Source organism: Strigops habroptila, chromosome Z (genome assembly GCF_004027225.2).
Source record: "Strigops habroptila isolate Jane chromosome Z, bStrHab1.2.pri, whole genome shotgun sequence".
NCBI classification, from domain to species: domain Eukaryota; kingdom Metazoa; phylum Chordata; class Aves; order Psittaciformes; family Psittacidae; genus Strigops; species Strigops habroptila.
This window is the reverse complement of record NC_044302.2, coordinates 34,758,037-34,785,254: the sequence shown is the minus strand read 5'-3', so window position 1 is coordinate 34,785,254 and position 27,218 is coordinate 34,758,037. Positions and strand designations below refer to the sequence as shown.

General features: G+C 35.9%; 1 protein-coding gene across 16 annotated transcripts in view; it reads right to left on the bottom strand.

Annotated features, from left to right (window-relative positions):
• The window catches only part of FER (FER tyrosine kinase), a 166,503-nt gene that overhangs the window by 117,064 nt on the left and 22,221 nt on the right, over positions 1-27,218 (bottom strand). For 12 of the 16 annotated variants that reach the window (XM_030511505.1, XM_030511506.1, XM_030511513.1 and 9 more), the window contains exons 4-8: positions 24,790-24,963; positions 20,372-20,471; positions 7,557-7,740; positions 5,889-6,026; positions 4,835-4,954 (exon numbers count right to left, since the gene is read on the bottom strand). In XM_030511505.1, the coding sequence (XP_030367365.1) occupies positions 4,835-4,954; positions 5,889-6,026; positions 7,557-7,740; positions 20,372-20,471; positions 24,790-24,963 (716 nt within the window). Of the gene's footprint in view, positions 1-3,665; positions 3,754-4,834; positions 4,955-5,162; positions 5,252-5,888; positions 6,027-7,556; positions 7,741-15,203; positions 15,210-18,440; positions 18,613-20,371; positions 20,472-24,789; positions 24,964-27,218 lie in introns of those variants that run through there. The other 4 variants (XM_030511519.1, XM_030511520.1, XM_030511510.1 and 1 more) reach the window with 4 other exon arrangements.

Below are 27,218 nucleotides of genomic sequence, written 5' to 3'. Positions count from 1 at the left end.
CTTTAGAGAAAACAAAACAAAGTAACCATATACACACTAAATTAACTTGTCTTCTTGTATTCAACCTCTATTTTTTGTTTTAAACAATAATTTTCATTCAAACTGGCAAGAACTGACATCTCTGCATCTGCCTTGTATTATCTTGTAAGTTTCTTGTGGGCTCATATTTGTCTCCTGGATAAAATAGTTTACAAAAGGGTTTTTATTGCTAACCAGTTAGTCACTATAATCCTTATTAGCTTTAACAGCCACGCAATCCCAAACTGTTAGGTTCCAATGGCATGAGAACATATAAAACGAGACCAAAAAAAAAAACACCAAAAAAAAAAAAACAACCAACCAAACCACCAAAAAAAAACCCCAAAATTCAAAAGCCCAGAAAGCAGACATCTTCATACTAAGTTCTGGCTACCTGGAAAGCTGCCTTTCATATTTGTTTAGTCATTAGCACTATTCCACCTCAAATATCACTAAAAATAAACACTTGTGCGTACAAACTTCTATTTCAAAGATTTTTTACATTCATTTGGATATTAATTCATATGCCCACCGAATAACATATACTTGATTCTGGTTACCTCCTCTCAGTTTTTAATGCATTCATCTTCAAAGCATAAATTGCCATTGTTCTACTTTTTAGAATATCTCAATATTAGTCAATGACAGTCATCAACATTTATCAAGAGACATCATACTTCTCTCATTACTTACATGTTAGGTAGTCAACACTGACTTTTAACTACCTCCCTCTGTAAAAACATTATTTGTAAATATAAACTTACCTAAAAAATGTAAAAGTAAGGCAGTTTTCTCATCATAGAATCATAGAATAGTTAGGGTTGGAAAGGACCTTAAGATCATCTAGTTCCAACCCCACTGCCATCGGCAGGGACACCTCACACTAAACCGTGTCGCCCAAGTATCAGTCCAACCTGGCCTTGAACACTGCCAGGGATGGAGCATTCACAACTTCCTTGGGCAACCTGTTCCAGTGCCTCACCACCCTCACTGTAAAGAACTTCTTCCTTATATCTAATCTAAACTTCCTCTGTTTAAGTTTGAAGCCATTATCCCTTGTCCTACCATTACAGTCCCTAATGAAGAGTCCTCCCCAGCATCCTTATCAGCCCCCGTCAGATACTGGAAGGCTGCTATGAGGTCTCCACACAGCCTTCTCTTCTCCAGGCTGAACAGCCCCAACTTTCTCAGCCTGTCTTCATACAGGAGGTGCTCCAGCCCCTTTATCATCCTCATGGCCCTCCTCTGGACTTGCTCCAAGAGCTCCATGTCCTTTTTATGTTGAGGACATCAGAACTGTACACAATACTCCAAGTGAGGTTCAGGAGAGCATATTTCCTTAAAACATTTTTTATGAAAACCTTTAAACAGTAATGAATGTAAAACCATCATTTTTTTCTTCACATAGTCAATAAAACAACTGACGCAATCAAAAATTATTGATTCCAAATCAATATACATCTTTGTATCTATTAGAGGTCTGCAAAATAAATCCAATATGTGTACTGGATTTATTATATTTGGTAAATACTGAAGGTAGTTCTCTGCTGCAGAAACATAATGATGTAGTACTTTGAAGATCCAAAGCCTTGATATCAATACAGTCAAATTTCTATTGCTTCAGCACATACAGAGTGGATTTTTATAGGTCATCATCTATGGATAAAGGATGTAATACTTACTTGCAAATTTTTAGTCACATACAGTGAGTTTATGAAAATATCTGTGGGGTTTTTTGGCTGTAGTGGTTTAAAAGCAAGACTGTAAAAAATATATCTAAAAAAGCATATGAGCAAAGGCAGTTACAGAGAACTAAGCACTTCTAAAAGGAAAAGTTCTTACCTGCACTAAAAAGCAATTAAAAAAAAGGCCAAAGAGGATAAGAATAAACAGGTTTTACAGTGCCAGGAGCTAGTGGAGCTTTACAAAAATCTGTACTGCTTAATATGTTCGCAATAACCCAGTTAAAAAGGACAGTTTAAACAGTGACAAAGAATGCTGACAGTACAATGTTATTTGAGATAGGGGGAAGGGGATGAACGTGAAGAATACAAAAGGATTATTCTGGATCTTACGGTACTCAATTACTGGACTGTCATTTAGAAGATTAATTTAAATGCATATTGAAGTAGGCAAATATACATTGGGAAAAAACAATCCAAAGCTTTATTTATGTAGTGAACGGCTTTAAGCTGACTGTTACCACTCGGAAATGAGATCTTGGGATTACAGTAGATGGTTCCATAAAACACCGGCTCTTCTGGCCACTGCAGTGGTCAGAAAAATCAAACAGAACAATTCTCTAGGATTTGTTAAACACGAAGCAGAACGAGAGTACAGGAAACCTCAGTATGCCCCTCCCTCAACTATGGATTACTTGTGCAGTTATGGTCATTCATCTCAAAAATACTACAGTAACCTCAAAAACATTCAAATAAAGATGACAACGTTGATACAGGGTATAAGCAAATTTTGTGAAAGAACAAACTAAAGCAAAGATGGCTCTGAAAAATAGATCACAGAGTAGGAGTATGACAGAAGTTTACTGAATCATAGCCAAAAAGGAATAGAATGTTCCTGTTTTCTTCCAAAACAAAGAGCTTAAAAGCCATAAAACGAAGCTAAGAAGTAGCAGGTTCATATATGATGACAGGAAGTTACTCTTTGGAATTCCTTGACCAAAAATTCTGTGACAACAAATACTTGAACATACTGGACAAATTCACCAAATTAAAATACCTCTGAAGGCTATTACAAACGACCTCTAAGGCTATTATAAACATATGCTACTTCTACTACATTTCTGACCTGAACATTATGGGAAGCTGAGAGATCAATCTGAGGAACAAACATTGCATGATCATCCTGTTCTAGTCACCTCCCTAGACTTTTCTCTGTGACTAGTGTCAGAGAGAAGAAAGTTGGTTAGGTCAGTCTGGCCTAGTACAGTTAAAACTTTTTTGCTCAATCTTAAATCTATACCAGAAAGTGAACACCTTAAAAACAATGACACTTAAAAGATCTATTTGATTCCTGTTTCAAAAATAGTCTCACATTGCAAAATTGCTCTTTCAAATTCACAAAAGAATTTAAAATGGGTGAATATAAGATTTCTAACAGGACACCCTGAAAATTGTATTGAAAATGAATATATATAGGTAATTATGCTGACATACATTTATAAAAACAAATACGCATTTCATAAGAATAATTTACTAAAGAAGCAGCATTTCATCTCTTTCACTTAGACGTGCTGATGTCTTATTTCTAAACAATGGAATACAGAAGACAAGCCAAACAAGAAGGTATTTACCTTTTTTGAGCTATGGAAGGGACAATCTTTGAAAAATTGTAATACTTCCATGAAAAGCAAGATTTAATATATATATTTTTCTTGTTACTGTGCTGAAGTACATCTAGATGTACAACATTTGCATAGTTTAAGCAGGAATAATCTCAATTTAGTAATGAAGCAGAATATATTATACACAGAAACATGTTTAAAGGGAAGGAAGAACTTTAATTATCAAGGGATCCTTCTTTCCTTCAGAAAAAAGATGAAGTGTCTTCAGGACTAAGGAGGAGTTTAACAAAGGAAGCTGAGACTTCATATTAAAAACATTATTTCAATACGTATTAAGGAATGTATTTATGAAAAGTAATCAGATTGCAAAGGTAAAAATGAAAAGATGGTTAATGACCTTGAAAGGGAATTTATAATAAAGTCCAGAGATTCTGTCATGTTGAGAAAACACAGGGAGATTAGAATAATCTGCAGAAGACACTGCAATGTATTTACATGTGAAATACATCACTGCTACTAGGACTCCCTATGATTTTGGTCTTCAGAAATATCTACAAGAAATACGGATCATAGTTTGATTAAGCTGATAAAAATTTTTTAAAAACTTTTAAAAAATCCACAACACAGCATTGGTATCTTAGTTGAACTTTTTTCCTTTAGAAAGCATAACTGATCCAACTAAGTCAAACAGGGCTTGAAATATTGTAGAGATAACGAAAACATCATCAATCAACAAAATTATGAATTTTCCATTTTAAATTGCTATGATTAAAGTAAAAATAAATATACAATTAATAGTTGCGATCTCAGAAGTTACTGTGTTAGACCATTTTATGTCAAAAGTTGTGGCTGATAATAAGAACATAATAACCTCAGCAGGAGATTTGTTCCCCGGTACAAATGATTAAAGGTGAAGTTGGTAAAAGTAACGAAAAGATTTAACTAGACAATATATTAATAAAATACATAGAGAGGTAATTTATCACCCTGAATAGCTAAAACCTCCACGAAATGCAATATAACAGCTGCATCTGTGTCAGTAAGTTAATCTGTTTTAAAGGTTATAATAATGAATGTCTTTTGAAAAACAAAAGCAAACACTTAGAAAACTAGTAAAATACATATAGGCATGAAAATTTCACACTGCACTCTGCGGCTTCATCAAAAGATTTCAGTACTTTTCCTAGATTACTGAATGTGGAAACACATTTGGTAAGATGAATCAGTATGAGCCAAAGGAGGACTCATGATGAATTTGGGGCATTATATTAATTAACTGTCAAGGAGAGGAACACATATTGTAAGTGATAGCAAGATGGGGGGAGTATGACTGGGGAGGAAAATTTTGTGCAAGGGTACAATAAAACCATCATGGAAAAGAGTCTATAGCATGAAAATGTTATTTTTAAGAGACTGGACCTTAAAAATGAGCACACTATGCAATGATCAAAGTGAGCCTAGATATAACGTATAACAGCATTTCCAAAGGTTGAAAGGTTTGTAAAGACTTACGTGATTTGTAAACTTTCTGCTGTCAGATTATTCCACATGATCTCATTAGCTTGAAGGTTTTCATTCTCTTCTAGTAAAGATGTATCAAACTCTATTTCTTGTTCAACAACTTCTGATGACCTAATTTATTAAATATTATATTTTAAAAACAACATTATCTTTCAGTAGACCATAAAGCAAATCATTATGTATTGAATTATTTTAATAACTAGTATATAATTAGAATTATATATGAAATAAAAGAAAAGGTAGCAGCTGGATACATATTCTTTTTCTTTTGAATAAAAAACGTAGTCTTAAAATCATACCAGGTAATAAAATGACATACAATTATTTGAATCAAGACCACAGCATAATGAAGGTTCTCAAGGGGTATCAATATGAATGGCTCCAATCTTGGCTAGACTTGCTATAAACCTGCACGTGACAATTATGAATTCACACATGACAACAAAAAAGATAACACATGAAGTCTTAGGACTATTTCTGCATATACTAATACAGAATAACAGTTCAATAAATGGTATAGAGTTTCTTTTTATATGAAAAATCTTTCTTGCATTATCTCTTTACTCTGTAGTCCCAGGCACTGCTCAACCTGCATTAACTGCAGAGTGCACAGAGGTACCTAGAGTTCACTTTAAACTAGAACTCAGATAATGAGAGAAATAAAGCAGAGAAAGTTTAGCCAAGAAAGCAAGTGCATCCAAATAAACAGTGAATTAGCTCGCACTGAATCTGGACTGTCACGTATAGTCTGCTGTCAGTACCAAAGTTATGGTTCTTCACATATAATAAAGGTAACTGAAATTTTGCTTTTCTACAGCCAGCCAAAGCTTTGGATGGTTAAAGAAAGTCAGGTACAAAACCTGACTTTTAGCCAGCTCTCTGCACATGCAAGTAGAACAATTTTCAAACTAGAGTAAAGCTTTACAAGTAAAAATGTAAAAGGAAACAAACAGATACAAACTCAACTCATAAGCAGTGTTGCAGTTTAATGCAGGGTTTTCCCAAGAAGAAACATGAGCATGCACAAGAAGATGAAAATGTGTACCTGTGTGTATCTATGAAGTCATTATACTCAGAGTTAGGGTCTATCTGTTCAACCGAGGTCTGGATCTCTTTATGGACATTCACAATCTCTTCTGTTACAAGACTGGTGATCTGGCTATACTCATCCAAGATTCCTTTTCTAGAGAAGAAAAAAAATTCTAGTGTATAACATAGCACTGAAGGTATACATGGCATTGAAGATGCTTCAAACTTTCAATTTTCTGTTTCTACAAGCTCTTGTTACAACTGGCTAAAAAAGGAAAAATTAGACAATATATTACTCAAAGAAATAAGAAATCAACTGGGGTCTTTTCTTTACAGATTGGCTATGAGTCTCTAAGACCATGCTCCTTGTATTGATTTCAGTGCATCTACATGCAGAGCAGCTAAACTAAAAACTGTAGCGATTACATGGAGAAGGTATGTATGTAGCTTATTGATGACATTCTTCTTCACGAAGGACTTATCATGCTCGCTACAATCTACACTAAAGTTTTTCTTGTCCTGACTGTCAAAATAATTATATTCTGGTACAAGTCAAAACGAGTCCCAAAATAGTGTGCATTTCCTTTAAAATTGGTTTTCTTTATTAATTTCTTTCATATATTCATTTTATGATTTGTTATTCAGACAAAAATAAGCATAAATCACAAGTTAGCATATTTTTACAAGACGAAAAAAAATCACACAAGAATTTCCTGTAAAAAAGTACAAGCCACCCAATCTTGTCTTTACCTGCTTCCAAGAGTGGGAAAAACCAAGTGAATAGGGAAGAGCAAAAGAATAGATGATATTGTGCCACTACTTTTAATAGCATCGAGTGACATATCCTCAGAACATCCTCCTATTCTCTTTAATTTTCAGTTTTCCATAAATGAACCCTCATATTTATTTCCTATTTCATCTTTATCTTCAAGCAAACTTGCTAGCTTGCAAGGCTCTTAAGCATGGTGAGATTTCTTAAAATACTGATGACTACTGGCCAGCCCAGAGGAACATGCAGAGAAAAAATATCAACAGATTTTTCCTGGACCAGATGTCAAGTTACATTTACTCTGTAGAAAAAGTTATGTGATTGGATTTTTTTAATACTTTTTCTGAGAAGGAAACAGACAAAAGAAGGCATTAAATCTTGCCTTGCTTATCAACAACATGTGTGAAAAGGTTCCAGAAAATAGTTCAAAGAATATGATGACAAGATAGGCAAATATCAGCTACAGCAATGACATCTCAAAGAGAAAGGAAATCTGTCAATTACAAAAAACAAAAATTAAAAAAAAAATCATTAGCAATATTAATCTATACTTATTCAAGTTTACTGAACTAATTTATGAGCAAAATCAGGTTATTAAGGAAGTATGCTTCACACAGATGGTACCTGTACAACATACCAGCTGAAGGACAAAGCATGAGCTCAGATATAAACACTGCACTTAATCTGTAATATTTTAAACTTTTATGACAAGATGGTGCCTTGCGAGAATGTTCAAGTAACCACCCAAAAATACAGTGTGCATTACTTGTCAACTGAAAGATAAAAGCATCTTTTTTTCATTATTCCTTGGTATACAATTAATCACAGATTATTATTTTCAAATAATAAAAATTAAATTAGAATACTACATATATAAAATTCCACAAGCTATAAATATATAAGAATACATCTTACAGAGCCTTAATCATTTCTTCTTGCATCTTCTGTAGTGAATCAAGTAACAGAGGAAGTGTAGTATCATAATACTGGTGCTGATGTAACTGTGCTCCTTTCAGTGCCAACACATACTGATTATGCAACATATGAAGTTTCATAGTGGCTTTCTCACACCGATCTTTGGCTTTCTCAGTCTCCTTTCCTAAAAGAACACAAAAAAGAAGAATGCATGTGGTGACTTACAGTATGCAAACTTGTAAATGACATAAATTTAGTGGATTTATGGTAAGCTTGCACCTTTTGCTACAGTAGTCTTTTCAAGGTACTTCTCTGAAGAACATAAAATCTTACCAGTTTCAGACCACTAGCAAGACCAAATGTCTTGATTTTCTAATTAAGAGACTAATTACGAATTTTTTATTTATTCTTTTTTTTAACAGCAATGTTAGAATTCTTCATCTAAAAGTATTTGAAAATCTATACGGTATAAAAATAACTATGAAGAATAAAGAATAAAATTCATCCACATGACAATCACAAGCTAATCTTATATTTACCTCAAAGTAAATAAACATCTTTTAATGAAAAAGTTAAGAGATATCCAACCAGGTCAGATCCATGGTTCAGTAAAAATCTGCCACTTACTGCAAGCAAAAATTCTATTGCTGTATATCATCCAAATAAAGCAACAGTGCAGTCTCCATATGAGTAGCTGAACTCTCACACTATTACTCCTGTCCAAAATGGGCAACTTCTCTACTATGATTTAACATTTCCTTATCACTGTTGGTATCCTGGTCAGGAAGTTGGATCTACAGTCTCAGCTCTATACTGTTAAGAGATTAGAAGACCTGAAATTCAGGCTGACAGTTCAGTGCTGAACCCAAGAGCTGCAAGATACTTCAAGAGGTCACCTATTCTTTGCCACAGTACTTGTAAAAGCATGAGGCATATGTTTTCATGATTTTCTTAAGATCTCCAATGACATAATTTTGCAACTTTCCAGTACCATTCAGGACTAGTGAAGGTTTCTCCCCACCTCCCTGCCCCTTCACTCTCCAATGTAAATCTTCACTGCTTTAATTTAAACCCTTACTTACTTCATATGTGCCATGGAAATGAAAAATAGATTTTACAACCCTCTACAATCCACCTTTTATATAATAGGCAGCATACTCTCCTCTTCTGCCCAATTTTGTAAACTTCATACTAATGGACTTACAGGTCTTCCCTTCTAAGTCCTATTGTCTTTCTTCAGTTGACTGGTTCACAATCTCACACAAGTGCAGCTTCAGTCAAGGCTTAAAGCCAAAGAATAACTTTACATTCTTGATGCTTCTAGCTCATTAAAACAAACAAACAAAAGTGTCTTTTTTGAATACCATACAAACATGGCATCACTCATTACTTTTGCTTTGGCATCTGATGCTGCCAAGTAACACGATTTTTTTGAAACTGACTTCTCAGTTTATCAAATTATTTCTAACCGTACAGCTACCCTCCAGTGAATTGTCAGTCCCTTCAAAGCATAGTGATGCCTGGGAATGCGATAAACAAACTCTGAAACTACATAATGAAACACTGGTAGACCATCCAAACCTAATCTCAACACACAACCTGCAATGTCGCATAGGATACATTATTCTGACAAGACCTCATTAACAACCATTCTCCAAGTAGCTTTATGCAAGTTTTGCACCTCTACTAGAATATTTTCAACTTGATCATGCATTGCTCTTGTCATAAAAGGATATTTTTGGTCATCTGCAGACCAAGACATATACACTATAAGGTCTTTATGGAAAATGAGAGGCATGTGAACATGGGGAAATAACAGAAGGTGTCTGAAGAGGGTTTGGAGAGCAAGACATCAAGTACAGTGTAGAGACTGGATCAAAGAGGAGAGGACAAGGCAGCTGGAAGTCAGAGCTAGAAGCACCAAGTTTTCCTTGCCCTGGCCTAATCCCTTGGGAGATACACTGGCCAGGGAAACAGAAAGAGGGAGAGAAGGCAGTAGCAGAGTGAGAAAATCTGGATTATTTCTTGGCTTTTTTGTATGTTTGGCCACCTCTACGCAAGCAAATGCTAGATTACAAAATCCAAAATTATCTTCATATGTGACAGTTTAAAATGTTAAAACCTACAACTTGTCCATGCATGTCTTTAAAATACACCCCCTATCAGCTTACCAAACTCAGCATATGTCAAATTATACTGTGTACCATCAAGTACAGGCTTCTGACCCATGAACCACAACAAACAGCATTTAACAGTTACACTAAACTGAAAAGTTAGCCTAAAAATCATCTCAACCACATAACTAGCGACTTATCAATACTATCTCTCTCCAGAAACTTAATTAATGGTTAAACTATCCCATTTTCCCTCCTACCTTGAGGACTAAATTGCTTTGATATACATTATTCCTCAACAGAACACCTCTACTAACTGCAAAATAAATCAAATTATCATATACACTCAACTTCTGAATACAGCCTTTGGACCTATAATTAATACAAGGAGTGCAGCTACAGTACCATTTTCATATTGTAATTTATTTTTTAAAGAAGCAAAAATGCAGTGAAGCAGTGTACACAGTTGTTCTACATGTCAATTAGCACAGAGGAAAACATCCAATTTTCTTTATCTGTATAATGAATTTCATAAATAGATCTAATTATAATTCCACTGCCATCAGTTGTTGACAAAACTGTTTAATGTTTATAGAAACTGACTGTATACAATATGTCACTCCATAAACAGTATTATGAAGCTTGCAAAATTCAATTATGAAAGTTTGACGTTTGCAAAGAAAAGGCTGGCATTCTTTTTAAAGCGTTCTACAGAGTCAAGTATTTCAATTTTTAGTAAAAACTCTTTCAGATTTTACTACATACAGTATAACAGAACCATCCAGAAAAAACTTTTTAGGGTATTTTCTATTAAAAAGGCAGATTTGCTATTCTAAAGTTCTTACTGTTGTATTAGTCTCTTGTTTACTGTTCACCTTGAATGGAAGAACAGAAACTGGATAAGACAACCAACTGAGGAAAAATTCAGCGAATAATAATAATTTCATCTGTTTTTTAAATAAGCAATGTACACTGAGAATGCCTCAAAGAGATTTACTTTCAGAATACAAATACTGTAAACAAATAGAAAAAAATTTCATATATATTTTTGACTAAAAAGACATAAATATAATGAAAAGATCAGGTTTTTACCCCCTTACAACTTTTTCCAGCTGGTCAAAAATTGTAAGTCAAGGATCATATGCCCTTATATGTTCCCTACATTTAGTTATCACTGATTTCAATAAAATATACCACTCATGAGGTCTTCAAATTTGCATTCTAGATTTTGATGTTTTATTCAAACAGCAAATGCAGACTCTGTGGAATACAGTGTAAGGCATTCACTAATTCACACAGGACAAGGATCCAGATCCTGAAGGCTACCTGTAACATGACATTTAAGACTCATGTTAAGACTTGGTACAAGCTAAGATTTCAAACCCAGCTTCATGATAGCGTAGGTTAAACTAATGACTGAGGCTTACATCTACTGTTGTTTCTGCAAAAGAAAATTCCAGTTAAGCTGTTTTAGTCACAGCCTTCACTGAAAATGTAACTAGTCAACCTTTCAGCTCAGACAAAACCCTACACCAGTGATATCCCACTCTACAAAAAGATTATATTTTTCCCCTCTCAGTGTTGCTTTGTAACAATGATAAGAAAAAAATGGCTACAAGACCTTCTGGAAGTATCAGCTATTAAGTTATTTGTTCTTAAGTTTGCTTTGTTTTCATTTGTTTCTTTAGGACCTTTGAGAACAGGAAAGGAGAAGAAAAAAAGGAAAGAATAAAAACTTAAAAAGACACAAAAAGCTAAAAACTTGTCAACATCTAAGTATGCCTGAAATGCTCTCTCTAATTTTTGCATCTTTAAGTGTCTGTTCTTAAAAGACAATAAATATCATCACTGCAATTATGCAAGAGGCATAATTGAAATAGTAAGTAGTTTGTGAAAACAACATAAATCTGTCAGAGTTGGGCAAATTTTGGAACATCTATAATTAGAAAGAATTTCTTATCCAGTTTTAAAAACTGTCGGAAAAAGTCTGTCTGGAACTCTCTGTTACGGTATTTCAAGACTTCCCTTTGCCTCCCACTCTTGAGAACTTAAGTGATATCAATAGGTATGACCTGCAGACATTCAGAAGTGATGACAAAGTTCATTAAAGAGGCAATGGAGATCATTGTAAAAGCTTAGCTTACAACAGATGAAATAACTTTCTGGATTTACAGCTCCTAGCACTGAAATACGACCTTTGGCTTCAGTGTGCAGTGAATGCTGTGGCATGAACAAACATTGATGAAGATAACATCCATCTGACAAAGGAGAATATCATTTTATTACAGAAGTCCAGTTTTTTGACAATTAATTTTATTTGATTTCAATGAGGCACACCTGACATGACAATAGAGGGTTATACTCCCAACAAAAACCCAGTTGGAAGCCTTAAATATGGGATGACTGTGGAAATAGAAGAGCAGCAGAATTACAAGACAATCAAAATGAAAATTAAAAAGGCAACCTGAAGATCTACACAAGTAACAGGGGAGAAGAAAATCTTTATACGTAAATAAAACTATGACTAACAATCCAAGAGAAACTTGGAGGAGAAGAACATACATCAAGAATTCACATAAGTGCCTCTGCAGTTCAAGGTGTGGTGTGATAGGAAGGGACAGCAAAATAAAAAAAAAAGTGGTGTCTTGCGTGGGGTCACCTCCAGCACCTGCATACAGGCAAGGAGGTTCCTACAAGGCACCACTGTGGAAAAATCCCCCCAAATGCTCTCTAGGAACTCAAAATGCTGGGGTGCCAGCCTGAAGTGCCTGTATACTACTGCATGGACCATGGGGAATGAATACGATGAGTTAAGTGATCTGTGTGCAGTTGCAAGGATCGTGTTGGAATCACGGAGGCATAGTGGGATGGCTCCCATGACAGGAGTGTTGGAATGGATTGATACGGGCTCTTGAGGCAAGACAGTCCAGGAAGATGAGGAGAATGAGCTGCCTGTCCTTTGTGCGAGGGAGCAGCTGGAGTGCAGAGAGCTGTGCCTGGGGATGGATGAAGAGCTGACAAGACAGCTTATGGATGAAGACAGGCAAGGTCCCAGGGAAAGCCAAGAAGCTTGGCTTCAGAGTTGTTTTAATTTTCTGTATGATAACCTCATTAGAGTATCACAGCATTTGATTTCAGAAAATTTAAAAATGGAAAAAAAGCAGGGACTATTAGGGGTTTTCCTTTTTTTTTTTCTTTTGAATGAAGCAATGATTCTCCTCTGAGAAAATAACGTATACCTTCAGTGTACAGTAATATTTCAGACAGAAAAAAAGGTTTCTTTTGTGGTTTGCTTTAGAATCTTCTATTTTTGTAAATATCAACACTAAACTATAATGCTGCCAATGCATATAGTGATCTATTAGACATTTCAAATTTTTGTGATACCAGTTTTTCAAATAATTTCCCAGACCTGGCTTTATCTTTTCATCTACATATTTTCAGCATTTTCAATAACAAAGGTAATTTCTGAATGTTTGGCTGTCTCCACAGTGTAAGTCCCTTCCTTATTTATCTCAATTCTGGAGACACACGTTTTCACAGAGTGTTATTTCATTGTGCCTGGAAAATAATATTCCTTTATATTATTTGCTTGCATTATTCTACTGGACACATTCTTTATACTCATGAATGAGATGACCAAAGCTTTCACACAGTTCTTCTTTTAACAAGATTTTTCTTAAAGGAATATATATATATATATATATATATATAAATGAATCTTAAAGCTTGACTTCAATCTGCTTCCACACACTGATGAATGGAGAGAATACGAGAGGGACCCTAGCATGATCTTTCTTTTAAGTGAATTTTGGTAAGAACTAAGCACTTCTTAAATTGAAGCAAATGCTTTTAAATACCTAGGTATGACAGAAAACAAGACTAGCCTTAGAGTGACATATCAAGCCAAGGTCATTATGTATATTCAGGGTAATTGATTCCCAATAGTGAAGAATGTGTTACACAATTTGCAGTGAATTCTTGAGAAAAATTTGTTGCCCCCTGTTTTTGGAGGCAAGCCTCTAACTTCTCCATTTCTTCTATTATGCAGTTCCTCATAGTTTGTTCAATTTTCCAAGTCTTCATCACTGAATAGGGCAGACACAGCTTATAGAACTCGCTTTATAATTGATTAGTCTATATTATGCATTTAACTGATTTTGGGACCTTCCTGACCCAAGTTATCTGCTTAAACTCACTACTTCACACAATGCTAGGCATATCTAATACCACTGCTGATTATGAAAATGATTTCCTCACACGATAATTCTTAGTGATCTCAAGAAAACCAACAGTGACACAACTTTTACCTAGTGACATGACTTAGTTTTTATGCAAACTGCATAAACATCCAACTAAACTAGGATGGCTCTCACTGTTCATTCTGTCCCAGGAAGCAAATTCAGAAATTTAGTGAGTGACCAGCCTTATCATCACTCTCCACATAAAGAGATGCAAATGCAGTGCTCTTAATTAACACGAGTTTCACACAACTAAAATCACAAAGATATATAGAAAGAAGAATAAATCTTGGCATTTAATCTCTTAAAGTCTTTTTTCCCTTTATGTCTTTCAAGAGGCTTACATGAATGGAGTTTTTTCAGGAAATAAAATCACTCACTCCCTCCTCCACTCAGCTGATTTGTGAGAAGAGGATAAGACTTTTTTTCAAATGTTATTTAACAAATTAATGACGGCAAATAACAAATAGTTTTCTAATTGGGGAAAAAAAAAACCCAAACAAAAAAAACCCCTATTTTTATATACTTCCAGATTTCAAATTCAAAGAATAAACCTCTAATTCAAGAATCACTTCAATTAAGTTATCTGCTTAATATTAAGATAAACAAATAACATAGTATAAACATGAAAACTGAAGTGCAGCTTTTTGAACTGCTGTCAGATGTTTGAGCTAATAAGCACAACTAGTAAATTATCTTGGACCTATGAGTGCTGATCTGTGAAAACTGAGGAGAGAACATCCTGGGCTGCGTGTCCATGTCGAGTGGGAACAATACACCCAAGCTGGTCTCCCACACTCCAAAAGAAGTCACCAAGATCTCTTGGCATTCCACAAGGTTTCCTGTTCTAGAAGCTTTATTTTACACCAAAAAAACAACCCTTGTCCTTGAAAGCACTGGTAGCGCCTATGAGTTGAAATACTTAAAACAGGCAGTTAATTTGAAATCCATCCAGCCTGTTGACATCTGAGAATAGGACAGACCAGTTTGGACAGTGTTACTCGTTTTGTCTTAACAATGGGAGAGTTTTAGTCAAAAATAAACTAAAAAAACACCCTACTAGGAGTTTCCTTGATCTCAGCAACAGCTACAGGGAACACATGCCGCGAGGAAATGTAGATTTTAAAGGCATCTTGGGATGAATGCACCAGCCACCTAATAAAAGTAGTTTCTGGCCACTCAGCTAGTAAAAAGAAAAGTAGGACAATAATTTCATTTAATGATCACTTTTTCAACAGCTTCCTTGTTTATCACAGATATAGCTTATGCTGTCATGCAACTTCAGGATGTACCAGAGAAGTCACATCAATTCTGAAGTATTAAATCACAGGAGTTACAGGGATCTGAAAACATTCTTCCAGCAGATGCAATGTTGTATAATGTGCTAGGAACACTATTAATATTTTTAGTCTTCTCTAAATCACAACATTGACAAAGAACACAAGCCAACCTAGGGAAACCTGCTACAACATTTTTTTTAATAGTGCTCTAGCAGCAAAAAAATGGAATTATGAAATTAAATACTTAGAATCAATATATCTTTTTCCTTTACTATTTCCCTCAGAACCATTCTGTCACACAAGAACATTGCAACATAGTTTCTACATCCAATCAGTAATTAACTAGTAACAAGAATAATTAACAACTGTAACAGATGTATGGAAAAGTGTAAATTTTGCTAAAGACCTTATTGTATTAAAATCCAGTATGAACTTCCCTGAGCTACACTGTCTCTATTCCAACTTGCAATATTAACTATGTAAGAGCAACTATTTCACACTTAAACATCTAACACCAAAATCAGATGCTAAATTGTTAAGAATTAATGCTTTTCAATTTATTTTTTTTTTTTATGTAAGGAAAAGAGCAAATTATTGTTTGTGATTTCATGTACTCATCATTCCTTATTTAAGCTTTTTTTATACAGCAATAAGAAGTGCTTAATCAAAAAAATCAAGGATGACAACATTAGAAACCCCTCACAGACACACTTTGAACTACACTTAATAAAGATGCACAATTTTGTAGAAACAAAAATAATTGTGGAAATAGCAAACTTTAGTGGAAACGGTTACTGATCCAATCAAATGGGATTCAAACTGCAATGAGATATCGCACTTGATATCTAGAACTGTTCTACAGTTTCCATTTTGTGTTCTTAACCCATTATTTATGAAATTTTTTTAGAAGCTTTGTGATTTCTTCTGTAGCCAAACAATGGCTTTATTGATTGGCATAAATTTTGTTTTGATGTGTTTTCCTGCAGCAGCAACATTAACACGCCACACTCTGTACATATTGTTACTCAACAGCCCTAGTGTGCCAGCACAGCACTATAGGCTCTGAGTTGTACACAATCTGAGAGTGTTATTTTGGACCACTGTCCTAAGAATTTTACACCATTGTTTCCTCCAAAAGATTTCAGAGGCTGTCCATTTCACTATGGAAAAACAATTTAATAAGTTTTTATCTTATAGTTTGCTCCAATGACCCCAACATGCCCTAACGCCACAATATGGCAAATGAACACACTGTGCATACACAGGACATACTTTTCGGGTTTTAGAAAGCTTTTCAATCCAGAAGAGACTATGGAAATCAATCTGTCCACAGTCCTAGTTGCTGAAGTATGCCTCATCAGAGAGATACTGGACTAGTTCTTGCTAACTTTGTTCTCTCTCAACTTGCATTTTCTCACCATACGTTAAAAAAAAAAAAAAAAATAGGCAAAAACTTATCAATTGAGTAACAACCAACCAGACTGCCTGACAGCTGGGGTCTCCATGCCTAAGAACAACCAAGCAGGCTGAGCTTGTGATTCCCACGGTAGCAGCAACACATGACTAAATGGGGTAAGGGATAGAACAAGCAAGATAAATCAGTCAGTTCTGACTGAGATGGCATGCAGACACTGGTGGCCACAACAGGGCAGTGCAATCCAGTCTAAGGACTAAGTGGCAGGCAAGGCTCAGTGGTGCACTCTCTGCAACACAGCACATCTCACTGCTTCCCTGATGCCCAATCAGAAGTGCTATGGAGGGTTCCCCAGAAGAGCTTCTGAGCCAGCACCTCAGACACTTTCATCTTCCTCTAGATCTGGAGAGCACAAAGACTTCCATAATGAAGCTTCTGCATTCTTCAGAAAGCAGTTCCCTCTTCCTCACTACAAAACTATCAAAAAATTCCCACCAGCTTCCTTCCCATCGCCCTAACACAAACAAAACCTGTAACTAACCAGTATCATATTCAGTGGTAGGCCCTTACTCTTATTACTTTTCCCACAGGTCCTCTTAGTGTTTTCAGCAAAAACTGAAAATAGCCGTAACCCTGCAGTAGGGCATCAACATGTTGATTCAAAGTGACTGCCCTGTTAGCTGGTAGAAAGTATGACTCACAGAAATTCAAGTTTACCTGAGTATACTTTGCGACTGCAGGTAAAAAAACGTGAAAACAGAAAATCATTTTCCACTCTTTATAACTTTGTCAGGCTTTATCCTTTTCAGTTAATAACCTCTACCATGTGCGTTTAGCCCAGAACTTAATATCACTTTTAACAACTCAACCAGAAAACTGTGAAACAATTATTTTCCCAAACTAGAGAACCACTTCTACCTCTTCCACTAGCAGCAGTTTACTCTCCCACTAGGAGATGGATTTGTGTCCTGGGTTCAGCTATAGCAGTCATTTTTCTCCTGCTTAGTAGCTGGTGCAGTGCTGTGTTTTTTAACTTTCAGCCTGGGAACAACGCTGATAACACCGATGTTTTTAGTTGTTGCTAAGTAATGTTTATTCCAACCAAGGACTTTCTCAGTCTCATGCTTTGCCAGGGAGGAGGGGAAGCCGGGAGGAAGCAGAGACAGGACACCTGACCCAAACTAGCCAAAGGGGTATTCCATACCACAGCACGTCATGCCCAGTATATAAACCGGGGGGAGCTACCCGGAAGGCCCAGATCACTGCTCGGGTCGGGCTGGGTATCGGTCGGCGGGTGGTGAGCAATTGTATCCTCTCCCCTTGTTATTTCACTAATCGTTATTATCATTGGTGGTAGCAGTAGTGGTTTTGTGTTATACCTTAGTTGCGGGACTGCTCTTATCTCAACCCGTGGGAGTTACATTCTTCCCATTCTCCTCCCCATCCGTCCGGGAGCGGGGGGAGGAAGAGGGGGGGGGGGGAGTGAGCGAGCGGCTGTGTGGTTCTGAGTTACCGGCTGGGCTCAAACCACGACAATTTGCTATTCCAAAACAAAACAAAGTCACTAAATTTCAAGATCACTACACTTGCAAAACAGAGAAATTTCTAAGTCCCTTCTTTGTGTGACTTGCATTCTTTTTATGTTGATCAGCTTGTAGAGGTAGAGGTACACAAATTTACAACTAATCCAGTATCCACAAACCCACGGAAAAGACAAAGTAGTATGCGCTAAGGAGTAGTTGTCCCATTTAGCTTCAGAAAGGCAGGGCCAGGTACTGTGATGGAGGCTTGGTTTGCCAAAGGAACAGAGTCTGTGGAGAAGAGCATTTTATAGAAGTGGACCTGGACTGGTTCTTTTAACTCATTTCTTACATGGGCTGGGGTCCAAAGATTTTGGGGTTTTGTTTAATAAAATGTTCCTCAGCATATTTCCAATATTTGATTATGTCCTCCCAACTGTTCTGGTAGGCACTGTTCCTTCCCTTGTTTTCAGTAATTCTTGAAATCCTGAAAAACTGAACCAGTTTGTATATTAACAAAAGCAGTACTTCCTAATGGAACATAATTTGAGTAAGGACTAGTTACCAAGCTAATGCCTGCAATAATGAAGCATTACAATTTTAAGACTTCCCTAACTTCACAAACCAATTTGACAACTCGAGGGCTCAGAAACTCTATGAAAGTACTATGGCTTAAAAAAAGTTCAAACAGCTCAGGTGACCTGCAGTTGATACACAATTGTAGTAGTTCACCAACAACATAAGTATTTGTAAACAAGAGTATGGCCTGGGGTGCAAGAGGGGAAGGCAATTTTGCATTTTTGGGGGAGAAAAATCTGCAACGTTTTTCTGGAGGTCAGTGTTTGTTAAAATAGATTTACACTAAGATGTTAGGGAAAGTGAAATTCAGTATGAGTAAGACAAATACTATATGGAAGCTTGAAAGAGAAGGTCAAGGAAAACCACAGGAGAATTAAGTGTCTTACAAACAGCTTGCATTTGCTCTCTATCTAAAGAAATATTAATTCAGTTAATCAGAGGCACATCAAAACATCACAGCTGCTGACAGCCAAAACAGTCTTTGATTTCAATGGGAAAGTCTGGTGCTTCAGGAATGGAGAATGATCAGAGCTGTAACAGGAAGACAGGATGAAAAGAACATACAAAGATCACAGCACCCTATTAAATTTTCCATGGTATTACCATTTTCCATGATTACCATTTACATGTATGTTCCCATGTTAAGTAGTTACTTGGAGGTAAATCAAGTAATCAAATTAAAGTTATATGTAGAAAACAGCTAGGAAACTGGACAAAATGAACAACTTAGACTTTTAAGTTAATATGAACATCAGTAAAAGAAAAAAAAATAAATAAAGAAGCTAAACCTAAACAGTGCTGAGTGTAACTCTCTTATCTCATGCTGCTTTGTCATCATATTCACATATCAGCTACTGCTCCAAATTTTAGACAAATTTGGAAAGAAGTAATCGTTCTCTCCACACTGAAAGCTACTATATTGCACTGTGAATTATAGTACAATAGAAAAAAGGACAATAATTGTCATTTTTGGCAGTCATACAAAAACTTAAAGATGGAGCTTGGAATTGTATTTATACACTATCCAAATCATTTTCTCTAAAGAAAGAAAAAATCTTAGAAAAGCACACAAGAACAATTATTACCAAGTTATTTCAACACATTATAGAACACATCATAGATTGAAGGCTCACATTTATCTCATGATTAGCACATAAAGCAATCCATGCAGTTTGGACACATCATTTCTCAAAAATCTTTAAACATCTCAGTATGCAAATAAATTCTTTTCCTTTTTTGTGTAAGGTTGACAAGGTCAGATCCATTACACCGTCAAGAACTGATGCTGATTCCACTGCAGCAACCACACTAGGTCACAAGATGCAAGTAGTCTGCAGCTACAATGTGAAGGAGATGGAGCTGCAAACCACTTACCACTGTCAGCAATTCATTTGAGCAATTCCTCATGCAAAATACATTGACCGAATGAATAATAGAAGAACTTAATAGGATTACCATTTACATTAAAAGAAGGGCTATCCTTTTTTTTTTTTTAAAGAGTACCACCAAGTACACCTGACAACAATTAGCTTGTCTTAAGATACTGAGTTTTTATACTGTAATTGAGTTGCTCAAAATAAAAACATCACCCTGTTCCAATGTAAGAGTTTTAGCAGCTTTGAAGAAGGCACCAATAAATGTACAAAATTAACATAAGTCAGTCATACCTTTCGCCACAGCTTCTTTATACTTTTCTTTGGCAGAATTTACTTCTTTTATTAGTTGTCTATAGCTAGATTTTAGTTTCTCTAGTTCTGTCTTTGTGACCTTTAAGAAAACAGAAATATAAAAAGCATTAAAAATATTCATCCACAACATATAAAAAACCTCATAGCATTAGTTTAAGAGAATCAACAGGATTTATTTTCCAAAATAAGGATGTTACCACTTCCCCACAGCTTGAGATAATATTAATAGGATATTACATGGTGTAACAAAATCATATTCAACAAATGCATGGAATGAAATAAGAGGCCTGAAACATAGATCCCCATCCACATAAGTGTAATGAAAAATATGTTTAGGAAATCCAGCTAATCATAAACACTCACACTGCAATGACAAGGGGGGGGGGGGGGGGGGAAACAAACCAAAAAGATGCTTAATAAATCATACTACATGAAAAATTTCTATGCATGGGAAGGAAATCCTTCAGCATCTTTAAAAAAAGTCAATTTTTAGGTATTGCACTTCCTACAAATGGCTTAGAAACTGCAACTGCACATGAACCAATTTAGCTGTTGTAAGACTTAAATTCCTGAATAGGAAAAAAAAAAAAGGAGGGGGGAACAAACAAACAAAAACCCCAAAACAAACTCTTGCAAAACACTGCATAGAAGAATCTTTTTGAAGTGGAAGCAGCCCCACTGAACACGAAATTTTTGATAAAAAAAATAAAGTTGTCTCTTCTATCCCCTACTTACATTCACTGTTCAGAAATAATCACAAAGCATGAACTTGCAAACAAAAGCTAGTAACAAACTAGCCACTACAATACCAAAAAGGTGGCATATATACTAAGGAAAAGTAAAAACTCCATCAAAACAAAAAATACACTTAAAATGGGGAAAGAAGAACTTAATGCAATGCAAGTGCTCTCCACAATGAATATGCAGAAAAGGAAGTCCGTTCTACAGAAAAATTGTTCCTCTCACAGCTGGCGTGAAGAAAGCTGGAGTTCACAATTCTCCATTTTTTCATGAGGCAATGCCCAGATACCACTGCTTTTACCCTTAATGGAACTCTTCAAAGAGCCAGCAAGGTGCTACCTACAGTTTCTATTTCTGGACCAGCTGTGCAAAGACTTAAGTTAAAGGCAGGAACTTCTCTCCTCATCGATCCCATATTCTCATCTCATATTTCTACACACTGTAAGTTATACAATTGTTGCTATTACAGACAGGAAAAAATAACTATATGACAAACTTAAAACTTCTTACAAAGATTCTGTGAGAAACTGAGAAAAAGATGAAGTTAGGAAATAATGAACACAAGACATAAATAACAAGGAACTGTTTCTCTTAGGAAAAACTGGAAAATAAAAGCTAGGCCTTTATAACAATTACAAAACGGATTTTACTGATTCTTAGACTGAGTTATTCCAACAGACAAAACCAAAACCAAGAGCATCTCCGTCTCCAAATGACACTTAACGAAGTCAAGAATTATCGTAAGGCAAGGTTGTACACTCACTGCATGCACAGTTGCATATAAAAAGACTTCGCACATCCCTCTTCCTCTTCATGAAGAGAAATATATGTAGCTATCAACAGGCAAAATCAACTTTACACCATAAAGGAATGTGTAAAGCTTATGAAAATAAAGTACTGAAGGAAAATAAAATCTTTTTCATTACAACTGTATGACATTCTCCAGTTCCTAAACACAGAATATACATATGGATACAGATGCGAGTGTACACACACAACACAAGCAAAACCAGCTGAAAGACAGATTTCTTGTTACAACACAGTAATATGCTTGTGAATTGAAGCCCTTAATATACAAGACAGTTTTGTGAATCTTGTTGGTCAATTTTTTGCTACCTATACTTTATGTCTATGTTTGAACTACAGAAAGAACAAAACCACACACCCCAAAACAAGCAAACCACAAATTGTTCTTCACTTTACTTCCCAAAGTGCAGCTCTGTTAGGGGTTAGAAGGTTTTCTACAGGTGAGTGCCAACGCATTTAATTTACTGTTAGGAAGCTTCTGGGATTCACTTTTATCACTCCATCTGTTAACACCATCTCTTGATGGTAGTAGATTTAAAACAAACACCACCACCAAGAAACAGTAGATCAAGGCTTAGACAAAATATTTTTGATCTGTGACTTGTGCAGGCATAGCCTGTGAAAATACGCAGCCTTACAGTATTTAGCAGCCTTCCAGTATCTGAAGGGGGCCTTCAAGGATGCTGGAGAGGGACTCTTCATTAGGGACTGTAGCGATAGGACAAGGGGTAACAGGTTCAACCTTAAACAGGGGAAGTTCAAGTTAGATATAAGCAAGAAGTTCTTGACTGTGAGGGTGATGAGGCACTAGAACAGGTTGCCCAAGGAAGTTGTGAATGCTCCATCCCTGGCAGTGTTCAAGGCCAGGTTGGATGGAGACTTGGTTTAATGTGAGGTGTCCCTGCCCATGGCAGGGGGTTGGAACTAGATGATCTTAAGGTCCTTTCCAACCCAAATCATTCTGTGATTCTATGATTTTAAACCCAGTTTTTATAATAAAAAGTCTTGCCCACCTAACTAGCACAGCACTCTACTTTTTTTCCTCAAGTTTCATGGGAAAAAAAAAAAAATAAAATCCATTATCTGAATGGGAATTGGAATAAATCTACAAGATACAAGCTCTACTACATTTGTGTAAAAGCCATGGTGTTTCACTGTCATTAAGAGTTTTGCCAAAAGATTCCTCTGCGAAGAGGTGTCTAAAAAAAGAAAGGATGATACATATGCATTTCACTTAAAGGAAAAAACACTTTTTTGCCAGTGTATCCTATAAATACAAACTGCACAGACACTGACCTTCACAAGGTTTGGATAACGTCCTGGGAAGTAACAAGTATGTTGCTTCTGTGTGTAACAAAAGCAGAAGTAATACAGAGAATATGAGAAGTATTTTGAATTTCTGGGAACCATTCTTTAAGTGTTCCAGTGACACAAAACCTTTGCACAAACAATGTCAGCTAACAATGCAAGAGCGTATCATATCTAACCAGAATGCTATTCAAATGCTTCTTAGGAAACTCAGGAAGGGGAAAAAAACACCCAAACAACAATGCAAGCTTATTCATCAGGATGCAAAATATTCGCATGGCCATGCAGCCCATAATTGAAATCAATATGGTTTTTGAGTACTCAATATACACTATATTTTTTGAAAAGCCTTATTTTAAAAGACAGCTTTAGTAGAGATTTTAATTAGAGAGAGAGAGTTAATTTATTAACAGAAAAAAACACGTTTTGTGCAGTCTTTTTTAAGAGTATATCTGAACTTCCAAAAGTCTTGTTTCATCTAGCCTCTCTTACATTTATTTCTTTCTGTTTCCATTTCTCTAATTCTTTACATATTTAACCTCTATTATTTCTGATGTATGCTACCAGTTTTCCTCTTCTCCCATCCTGTCCATTTTCAGACACACCAATCCATAAGTGGCTGTGAGCGATTATTTGGCTTGGGAATTTTATCAGATAAGACAGTCAACTGACCATGCAACAAAAAGGATGTACTCCCCACAGTCAATACCTGGGAAAGATGCCAAGATCCTAGCATATTATGGAAGTAGTCCTATTAGAGTCAACATATTTAACCTAATACGTTTACTACTAAAGTTCTTCTCATAATTGGATGAAGAATCTTTTATTTATCGATCCATGACATTTGTACTGTACTACTCAGATGTTATACTACTCTAAAACTCAAAGTCTCTGCTGGAAGCAAGAAGAAACAGTGCTTTTTCTTCTCTCCATAGACCTTTCAGACTATAAACCTGATTTTTGACATTCGCAGTTAAACTTCCCCCAGAGCATCTGAATGAAACTGTGATTTCTGTCAGCTTTACTGACTAGATACACTGCTTTCAACATAAGCAGGACAACTGACATGTAATAGAAAAGGCCCTGAAGACCTTCATCTGCAGCCATAACATTTGATTTATATTTTAGAATAGGGACTAGAATCCTGTCCCACCCAAAACAGTCTGGACTATCAAGAGCATTCATTAACAAACGTTTTCAGTGCCCTGGTCCTAAGGATGTCTGGAGTGGAATGAGAACAGGAAGAGAGATGGAACGGAGAAGCATCCAACAGAATTATCCTCTACTGGAACAAGAGCATTTCCAGTGCTATTTGTTCATATATATTCCTATAAAAGAAATTTGTTCATCTCAGCCTTGCCAGCTAGCAGGGGAGAGAAAACGTAGAGGAAATAGCTAAAATTTAAACTAGATTCTACATATCACAAATCACAACTTTTATCATAGGACAACCATAACCACAAAAAGAATCCACTCTCAATATATGACTTTTAAACACACAAAACTATAATAAATTTATAAAGTACAATTGAATAACATACCTTGTACATCTCTGCTTCAATTTGTTGATGAACACCTATGAAACTCTTCTTAACCTGCTGCTTATCTTTGATCATCATTGTAAGCCTATGCAAAGGCCCAGAATTAAGATCCTCTGCATGCGTTTTCATTATTTTGCTCAGCTGTTCTGTTTGCTGTACCACAAGCAACCAAGACTATAAAAAAAAGTGAGAACAGAAAAACACTCACTTATTCTGGCTTACACATAACCAAATGATGAACGTGAACTGTGAGAAAAGATGCATCATTTAAAATTCAGTATAATTCAGAAAAAAAACCACGAATTTTAAACTTACCCAAATTCACTTGAGATCTTCCAAAATAAAAGTTCTTCCTGCTACAGCAAAATCATGCCTTGAACTTACTCATAAAACCATAAAAAAGCACCAGAGACAAAAATACAATACGGTATGTACGTCCTTCAGCATTGCCTTAGTACTTCTGAACACTGATGAAAGCTTTACAGCCTTTTTTGGAATACATCCCCAGCACCGCTGACAACCATGTTCCCATGTTCTTTGTTCTCCTGTTTCCCAGCTACAGTTACTCTGTTCAAGCTGACTTCTCTTCCCTCGTCTAAATACCTCACAGTAATACGCATTTGAGTGGTTACTGTTTAAGACCTGCTTCATATAACTGACAGCATCAGAGTCAGGCCACCAGTACCAAAGCGTATAAAGTCCTAATAGCTTAAGAGACACAAGGAGTTCCTCCTCTGTCATAATAATCCAGCATCTTTCAGTACCTTTATTTTAGTAACTTCCTTGGCCACTCAGTCAGTTTTCAGGACAGCTTAATGTGCTGTGTGTGGCTTTGAATTTTAATTAAGAACTCTCAAGGTGAATAGACACTTCCAAAGCACCACAGATATAAATACAAAATTAAAATTCAGCTCAAATAAAAGCATTTGCTATCCTAAAGACCTCTGTCACAGTTTGTTGATGGGAACAGTACTGTACTGCTTAGAGAGAGCTCCCTGATACTGAATGCTACGCTATATCTGAAATTACATAAAGGCTACATGCTATACAACTATCTGGTTTTGAAGGCAGCTAGTATGCTAGTTTTACTAGCAGTTATTTTACTCTTACAAAAGACAAAAATCCACCTTAGATCATAAAAATTTAGAAAATTAATTTGTTTGGTAGCTTTGGGGGTTCCCTTACATCCCAGATATAAACATACATATATAACATTTGCACGTCTACATAACAATGCTGCCATGCAAACTGGATTCTCAAGAAGGAAACAAAAGGTAGTTAACTCCTGTATATATTAAACCATCTTAAACATTTCCTTCAGCTTGTAAACATCCCATAGACTGGTTATCTCAGACTATCTGAGCTATCTCTATGTTTGAGCTACCTCAGACTGCTTGAAAGCCTGGTGGTGTAAAATGTCATGGCCTAAAGCTCCCCAGCTATGGCTGAAAACTTTTCCACCTCTCCATTTGAGAAATCTTTCCAAATTACATCAGAATCACAGAATCACAGAATAGTTTGGCGGGGATGCCTCACCCTAGACTATGCTGCCCAAGGCTCCATCCAACCTGGCCTTGAACACTGCCAGGGATTGAGCATTTACCACTTCTTTGACCAACCTGTTCCAGTGCCTCACCACCCTCAAAGTAAAGAACTTCTTCCTTATATCTAAGCATATTGCACAGAATAAAAACGTCATTAAACATCTGTCTGAGCGGAGTGGTTCTTGTGGTTATAGAAATGTTCATAAGAGCACTTTCAGAGGTGAAAATGCAGAGTTCTCCAATTTCTTTACAGCTGATTTATTACTGATGAGACAAGTACCATTTCAATCAACCCTCAAAATCACAGCAAAAGCATTTTCCAACAGGACAAGTACTCTAAAGAAATGCTTAACTTAGAATCCACCAAACGAACATGAATAAGTCAGAAACATAGCAAAAAACTTCCCTTCAATTAAAAAAAAAAAAAAAATCATTTGCACATTTTCCAGTTCTCTACATCCCTCCTTCCATACTGACAAAACATCAGGATTTAAATGGATTAAACAGGATTTCTGCGTTCGCTGTGACTAATTTTAAAATAGGAAAAGCTAAAGTGAAAAGCTATACTTGAGGAAAGGCTTGAAAAATAGAGATTTATATGGGCCAGAAAAGCAGCTGGGTAGGGATAGCAGAAAAGGCAAAGCGTTTTTCTATCACACAAAATAAGCACAATCCATCAGAACCAATAAAATATAGTATACTTGGGTTTAACAGTATTTTTTAGACATATACACAAAAAAATTTATATATATACACAACAGAGCTGTTGGGAAGCACTTAAAAATGCTGCTTTTCTAGCATTAGCAGTTGATGCCTCTATGCCATCCGGCAAGTTTGCTGCCTCTGCATGGAATAAACATAGGACAGATTTTTCCCAAACACCTT